Raw genomic sequence first — 8,553 nt, forward strand, 5'->3', positions numbered from 1 at the left:
AGCATGATGGATGTTTTGTATAAGGCACATCTGCAGCAACTTCCTACGAGCATTCAAAGTCCCTCACTTGCAAAAGCTTGTGGTCAATATTGGGTATTCAAGAACGGTGGAGGAGTATAACATCAACTATAAGAGGTTGGAAGAGCGAGGCGAGGCATACGCCAGGTGGTGCGATGCCATTGGACTTGGACATTGGGTATTGGCATTCGACGAGGGACATCGATGGGGCCATATGACGACGAACCTTGTCGAGTGCATTAACTCAGTGTTGAAGGGTGCCCGTAATCTACCTGTGTTGGCTCTAGTCTGAGCAACGTATTATCGGTTAAATGAACTTTTCACACGGAAGAGTGCTGAGTCTCACGAACGCAAACGTGCTGGATATACTTACTCCGTATTCGCACAACAGCGGATAGAGGCAAGTATGCAACAGGCTGGGAATATAGTTGTGCACCGTTTTGACAGACGGAATGAAGTATCTGAGGTGCGCAAAATGACTAGCAAAAAGGTATTAGTCGTCGATCTTGCACGACGTACGTGTGATTGTGGGCACTTTCAGGTGGAACGAATACCATGTCGCCATGTTATTGCTTGCTGTGCTAACCAGCGAATCGATTGGCACGTGTATGTGCATGACGTGTACAAGATGACAGAGGTCCGTAAGATATATAGATTCGAGTTCTCACCATTAGGTGATGCCGAGACATGGCCTGCGTATGAGGGACCCACATTGGTCGCTAATCCCGCCTTGAGGCGAACGTCAAAAGGTCGCCCAAAATTGACCAGATACTTGAACGAAATGGACTTACGTGACATGCGTGGTCCTCGGATATGCCGTCTCTGTGGTGCTCAAGGACATAGTCGGAGTCGATGTCCTCAGCGTGCTGGATCGAGTGGTGGGGGGGGGGAATGACTTTTATTTTCAGTGTGATTGTATCTTTGAATTTGCATTTTTATAATAGATTTTTTTTGTCTTAGTCGTGTTTGTAATTTTAAATTTGAGGTTATCCATTGATGTTTAAGACCATGATAATGTTAACATTTACTGCCTTACTGAAGCAAACATACAAATTTTTAACTATTAATAACATTGGCCAACATACAGAACATTAAATACGTATTACATTGATACCCTAGTATGAAATCTAAAAACCCCAACCCGATGCTCACTTCTTACGGCCCATCCAGTTCAGTGCCTTACCCATCATGTTTAGACCTGGCTTTGACGGAGTATACCTATCGGGTGGATTTCGCTCCGTCCATAGGTCATATGGTTGACCGGGAGCTGCGTCACCCATACCTGCAGCGGCCGACCCACCTGCCTCATCCCCAGGTGCCGACCCACCCGCCTCTGCCGGCAGTGCCGACCCACTTGCCTCTGCTAGAACGGATGCACCGGGGTTGAACTCGTCAACAAGTGTGTATGTCCGCCGAAGGAACCCACTATCACACGATGCACCCTCTGACGTGTGGTCGGAAGCAGGACGCTGCAAACCATGGCTCATACCTACTGATGCCCCACGTGGATCAGCTGAGGCTGACGGTGAATGCATAGCACTAAAATCTGACCAACCACCCAAACTAGCATTGGCCCAATTTTGTAGTTGCTGATCTCCGTGACCGCCGATGGAGAAGTCAAACCAATCATGACCGACTGGAATCGTCAACATCGGCTGAGAGTGCTGTGAATGGTGGCTGTGCTGAGAGTGCTGGGAATGGTGGCTGTGATGAGAGTGATGAGAGTGGTGGCTGGACGCACTCTGGTCCTGTGGTTGTGGTGGCTGTGGTGGCTGTGGTACATAATAGGGAGCTGGCTCAAACACTGCAAACTGAGGTGGGACTTGAGGTGCAGGTGGGACCTGAGGTGCAGGTGGGACCTGAGGTGCAGCTGGCTGAGGAACATACGCCGTCAATCTCAACATATGTCCGTATGAGCGCATGTACTAATCCCGATACTCCGGTGTGGGTATGAAATCCCAGGTCGAAAGGGGGTGCAGATCCCGCAGTCGAGCGTTTCACCTATTGCCCCACTCCTCTATCCAACTCCCATGCAAAACTGTCCAGTCATAAAGCTGCACTCCGCGAAGAGCCATGCAATGCTGGTCCAGTGGAATGACCCTTGGTATTCGCGCGCGGGGGGGGGGGGGGGGGAGGGGGTGTGTGAACCCAAACTGACGCATAACTCGGTCCGCAGGGTGCCACTCGATACACTCGAATGACAACAACGGAGCAACGATATCACACACATCAAGATGTACATGTAACTCGCCGGGTACGATCATTCCTTCGTACGGCCACCACTCAAACTACCACAGATAATTCCAATGTCATAACCCTAACAGTAATGTATGGAACTAGGATTCATTAGAACCATAAATATTTACCTCCTGCATGTAGTCTATGTCATGCCTAAATGTCTCAACGGTCTTCTCTAACCATGCTGCGCTCCGTTCCGAATGACTCCACCTGGAACATGTGTATTTACGTAAATACCCCTAATTGAAACATGCATAATGAATATAATCTCTGACAAGAACTATAAATATTTACCTCATGGCAACTGGTATCTCAGCAAGTGGAAGGATATGTCTCGGTACAGGCGCAATACACGGCATTCGCTCCCACGCCCAAACAAACAACAGATTAAGAGGGCCATCCATCTCCTTCGTATCATATCGTGATGCACGGCATAGTGCTCTGTAAAGATGTGCAAGACATGCTGAACCCCAACTATAAGTATGGATCCGCTCGAAATCGCGAAGCAACGGTAGATACTTCGCATGGGCGTATGCGGTCGACTTATCTGTGAATACGGTCGACCCTAACAGACAGAAAATCTGACATCTCACGTATCTCATTATGGACTCTTCAGTATCCAACGGCTCTTCATCTCTGATACTTCGAACCCAACCAAGCTTTATATAGGATTTCGAATTACGACTGAGCACCGGTTGACATTCGAATATTGGCATGCTCTGACTCTGAACGAAATCACTACTACTATCAGTCCATCCACTCACAGGCTCTCCATCAATTGGTAACCTAAATATATGTGCGACATCTTCCAATGTCACTGTAACCTCACCCACCGGCAACACAAAAGTGTGAGTCTCCGGCCTCCACTTTTCAACCAGAGCAGCTAACAACGGGTGAAATCCTCTTATCATCCCAATCCTAGATACGTGGTAGAATTCAGTGGCGCGTAAGTAGTTTTCGACCCTCGATTCCAACTCTGTGGCGGATCCAATTTACGCACCAACAAATTTCTGTTAGGCTGCATCAACAAAAATATATTTGTTATATTAGTTATAACTATTTATTTATTAATAAACAAATATTACCATATCTATTTATAAAATATCTATTTATAAAATGTATGTGATCACTTCAATTAATAATATTATTTACATATTTATTTATTTTAATATTTTATTTATTAAAATTATTAACGTAGACTGCAGTACCATTAACATAGTTAAAATATTTTTTTTTGATATTTTAATATTATAAATAACAACTTATATATATTTTTAATATTTATTTATTACTTTAACATTTATATGTTAAACTTTTGAATATGTTCAAAATATACATATTTATTTACTTACAGTATATATATTTTTTATTTTATTAGAGTATTATTTTTATATTTTTATCGTAGAGAAATATATTTTTTTTAAAAAATTTTAGTATATCGTATAGTATATTATAGTATAGTATTGTATAATATAATATTTTATTTTAGTATTTTTATATTAGAAAATTAATTTAAAATTAACAAAAAATTATTATTTAACATATTAAATAACAAAAAATAACAGATAAAATACACAATAAAAATATAATTTACCAATTTACATATATAGGATGATCCAAATAATTTATTATATGTTCCTCCGGAGCATTATAATTACGAACCATTCTTCAAAATAAATACAAAATAATATTTTTTTTATTGCCTGTTATTTTTTCACTCTATCCACTAACGGCAACACCCTTCTCCTGCAATCCCCTTCTTCCCTCTCATTAACACCCTTTCGAAACTCTCTCACAAACTAACCCTTTCTGTCTTGTATATGGAGGTATGGAGGGGAATGCTCTTTATATAGAGCTTGAAGAGGCCACGCTTTGCTGTTTACCGGGAACCTGTCCCCTGCATACCAGCACCTGCAGCACGCCCCCCGAGGTGAAGGAACATTAGAACTCCGCGACGCCAGCTGCACTTCGCCCCTGCGTGGTGTCAGACGCGTGCATGGTCGCCGCGTCACCTCGCCCCTGCGTGGTGGTGACACGTTGGTCCGCCAGCTCCACCTCGCCCCTGCGTGATGTCAGAAGCCTGCTTGGTCGCCGCGTCACCTCGCCCCTGCGTGGTGGTGACGCGTTGGTCCGCCGCAGGGTCACCACGCTCCTGCGTGTTGACTGAATATTCCACCACCCGATAAATCACCCCATCCTCTAATATTCTCCCAAAACACCAATTGTTTTTCCATAATAAAAATAAATTCTGTAAATGATGCTCATTTATTATTTTTTTAACATTATAGTTTTCAGTTTTGATCACATGCTGACAAATAAGTTGTCCCCATACCGTGAAGTAAACAAGACAGTACACATTGCTTAATTTAGTAACAAGTGGAGCTGATTGAGATTTCCTTATCTCGGAATTATTATAAAATTATTAACCATTTTAATAAGTAAATGTATATGCATAAGTTGAGTCCCTTTCACTAGATATAGGTCTTTTATCTGAGAGGTGTAACGTAACGAAAAAGATTGAGGTGCACAAAGATTTTGAGAGGCACCCACCGTTTTAGGATACTACCTTTCCATTATTCAACAATCAATCAATTTTTTTTGTTTAAACTCATTCTCCCATCTTACATTCTTGCTTCAACAAAGTTCAACTACATCCAGCAATTTTTGGCATTATGAACAACAGCTAATATTTTGGAGCTGAGCCACCCATTTAATTAGTCATTTTGTGTCTTATATTCCTTTCTTTTTCCATTTATTTAAATGATGGAACAAACCAGATGATAATAATCATGATATACACTACTCATCAATTTAACGCATAGAAAAATATTAAGGGTCAACACGTGAAAAAAAAAATGAAAATGAGCGCAAATACAAATTAAATACAACTAGGAAAATATTGGTCACCTAATTAATTCTTGTGTTTATATATATTTTGATGAGGTCTTAGAACATAGTTTGCTAAATGACATGAGAAATGCTATATGTATCATTTTTCTATATATATATATATATATATATATATATATATATATATATATATATATATATATATATATATAGATATAACTTTTAGTATATTAAAATAATTGATAAGAAGTAAAGAAAATAAAATGTTTATCTTTTATATTATAAAAAATATATAAAAGGTAATATAAATATCATTTCTCGAACGATATATACAACCCAATATAGAGTTGAAAAGGAATGTGATAATTTTATATAATTTATTTCCTGTCTCTTTTAATTTCCCCTTGCGTTCAAGTCTCGCCTATTAAATTTTACTGTTGACTATGCATGCGCATGGCATAAAACCAAAAGAAAAGGGGGCTACGATGACTTGGTGTTTTTCTTCCTCTTTTTTAAATGAAAATAGAAATATATTATTGAATGTTTATATATATATATATATAATACTAAGGATAAAATGCTAAATAAGATAAATTTGAGTTGTTTGAGTTGAAATTTTTTTTCTTAAGTATTACCGATATAATATAAGATGAATACGTTTTTTATTTTCGGCTTGATTATCCCAAAGATGGCCTCGTTAGTTATTCAATTTTAAGTTTTTTATATTTTAATTTCAAGCCACAACGATGCATGAGTACGGATAGCGCCAATTCGCCTTCAATATGATTATGTTTATTAAGAGTCTAAAGTAATAGTTATGTTAATATATTACTACTAACTAAGAAAAAATTATAAAAGGGATATATTAATGCCTAGTATTTGAAAAAGTAAAATATAATTTAAGAATATGTATCAAGAAACCTAGAAAATAAAAAATTACCCGGTAGGTCAATCGGTTTAATATCATATTAAGTTTGGCTTAATTAGTCATGGAGAATAATATCGTCACATACCCGAAAGAGGTCACTAACCTCTTTATATTGCATTCAATCTAAATGGTGCATGTCTAACCTATTTAGCTCTCTAGCATCGCCTAACAAATAGATATGGAAAAAGAAAAAACAAATCAGTCTATGTTATTGATCGCTAACTATATATACTATTCTAAACAATTATTTGATCAAATTGAATTTTTCGTTCATTTATTATTTTTTTAAGTAATAACTCATAAAAACAAATTAGCAAAATAACATTAAAAAAATAGGTAAATATGCCTCATATCTTGAATAAAGTTAGTAGAAATATATATTTTAATCATGATAAAATTATTTAAGAATCTTTTATGAAATTATTCTGTTTTTCTTATCTCTTGACAGCAACTGGAAACTAAAAAATGATAAATTATAGGGAGAAAAAAATAAAATAAAAAGGTGGGTTATGTTCAAGGGACTTAAGGGGTGAACAGTAAAAATAAAAAAGTGATGGGAAAACTGGGAAAGTCACAAGTGAATTATCCAGCATGGAGAAGGCTGAGCAAATCACAACCCTTGAACATGCTTCACTTACACCAACACCAGACACAGAACAGCATTTTCGTAATTATCTCCAAAAAGCAAGCCCGCTTTCGAAACCGCTCCCTATATAAACCCAAACACCCACCCAGCCTTGAAATCCCCGCTTCTCTAATTTCTTTCTCTCATACCACAACAACAGTCCCAGCTCCCAAACTCAAATTCACTTGAAATTCAAATTCAAATGTCGTCGAAATGCAGCAAGATTCGCCACATTGTGAGGCTTCGTCAGATGCTGCGTCGCTGGCGCATCAAGGCGCGCATGTCCTCCGCTGCTAATAACCGCTCAAGCTCTTCTCCGCCGTCTGATGTTCCCGCTGGACACGTGGCGGTCTGCGTCGGCATCAACTGCACCAGATTCGTTGTGCGAGCTACTCACCTCAACCACCCTGTGTTCCAGAAGCTTCTAGTTCAGGCGGAAGAAGAGTACGGCTTCGCCAACCACGGTCCTTTGGCTATTCCCTGCGACGAAGCACTCTTTGAAGATGTTATCCGGTTCATTTCCCGCTCTGAGTCTGGATCCGGTTCGAACCGATTCTTGAACCTTGATGACTCTCAGAGACACTGCCACGTCGGAATCAGGAACAACCTTGATTTCTGGAAGCAGGAATCTCGACCGCTGCTCCACGGCTTCACTGACAAGACCATTTGGTAGTAAGATCTTTAAACCGAACGGACCGGACCGAACCGGTTTGGTACACTGGTTCTGAACCGGATATTCATTGGTTCTTTCTTCGGCTGCTACCTATTTTTTTGGTCACGGGAATTTGGAGCTAGTAGTAGTAATTTGGTAAAGTACTACTATTATTATAGACCGTACCACAACAAGTTCAGGATTCGAACATTGACATTGTAAGTAAAATTTATTTTAGGGGGTCACAATTTCACTTTTCCAATGACCAAATTACTTATATAAGGTCTGGGAGATATTTTTTTTTTCAAATATAATTTTGGTCTTGAGTTCGAGTCATGGGTAGAGATGTATCTGGAGCTTTGAGCTAAGAGCGAGTTAAGCATGGAGGCGAATTAGGTTATTATATTATTATTTTTAACTCCCCTGCCCAATTATGTAAAGGCGAATTGTGGGCCTTTGAATTGGAGCGGCCCAACTCGAATCAAATTAGTTGAAAGAAGTTAAAAAAAATGGAATTAAAGATGCTCCGGGGAATGCTGTGGAGATGGCAAACAAGGGTGGGAGAGAATTAGTTACTACTATCGGCGACCACCGAGTCGTCCCCGGGTTCAAATCGGAAGGGAGTTACTGAGTTGACAAGCGAGTGAGAGTGAAACGTGTGTGGGTCTGGTAATAACTTTTGTAAACTATATTGTGTATGTACGTACCCTATTATTATTGAAAGATGATTGATTGAAAATGAAATTTGTAGAGATATTTGAAAATTTGGAAATTATTGCGTTGTGTTATGTTATTTTTTGTTACTACATAATAATTGATATAATGCTGCCAACTTTGATGTCAACTACGAACGTGATACGGAAACTATAGTAATTGATTTTTCCGTAGTAAGATCATATATGGTTCAGTCAAATTTGTTAATCTATCTAAAAGTATGAAGACATCATTATTGAAGTATTTATCTTGTTTAATAAACCAAATTGGTTTTGGTTTTTGATTAAAATAGTAGTGTATGGTTGTTTGTATATGTGGAGGGTTGCAATAATTGTAGCAGTTGTGGGAGTTATAATGACATCAACCCACGTGAAACGCATAGCAAAGTCTCTTGCTAAGTTTTTCACCTTATTTTCAATTTGTCCCACTTGATAATTTTATTTAAGTAGCAACTTTTCTCACTCAACTTCAAAATTCTTTAGAACAAAAAAGAAAAAAAACTTGAAAAATCTCATCTTTACTAATGTA

General features: G+C 38.7%; 2 protein-coding genes across 2 annotated transcripts; one reads left to right on the top strand and one right to left on the bottom strand.

The window, feature by feature from the left end:
- Positions 1-2,015: 2,015 nt before the first annotated feature.
- On the bottom strand, positions 2,016-3,167 carry LOC112805406 (serine/threonine-protein phosphatase 7 long form homolog). Its single transcript, XM_025847795.1, has 3 exons — positions 2,551-3,167; positions 2,385-2,466; positions 2,016-2,306 (listed from the first exon to the last, which is right to left on the bottom strand). The coding sequence occupies exons 1-3, from the start codon at positions 3,165-3,167 to the stop codon at positions 2,016-2,018; spliced, it is 990 nt and encodes a 329-aa protein (XP_025703580.1).
- Positions 3,168-6,759: 3,592 nt separating this feature from the next.
- Positions 6,760-8,083, top strand: LOC112696366 (indole-3-acetic acid-induced protein ARG7). Its single transcript, XM_025749099.3, has one exon. It carries the CDS (start codon positions 6,862-6,864, stop codon positions 7,330-7,332), a length of 471 nt encoding a protein of 156 aa, XP_025604884.1. The 5' UTR covers positions 6,760-6,861; the 3' UTR covers positions 7,333-8,083.
- Positions 8,084-8,553: the final 470 nt, after the last annotated feature.

The sequence above is a fragment of the Arachis hypogaea genome, chromosome 6 (assembly GCF_003086295.3).
Source record: "Arachis hypogaea cultivar Tifrunner chromosome 6, arahy.Tifrunner.gnm2.J5K5, whole genome shotgun sequence".
Classification (NCBI taxonomy): domain Eukaryota; kingdom Viridiplantae; phylum Streptophyta; class Magnoliopsida; order Fabales; family Fabaceae; genus Arachis; species Arachis hypogaea.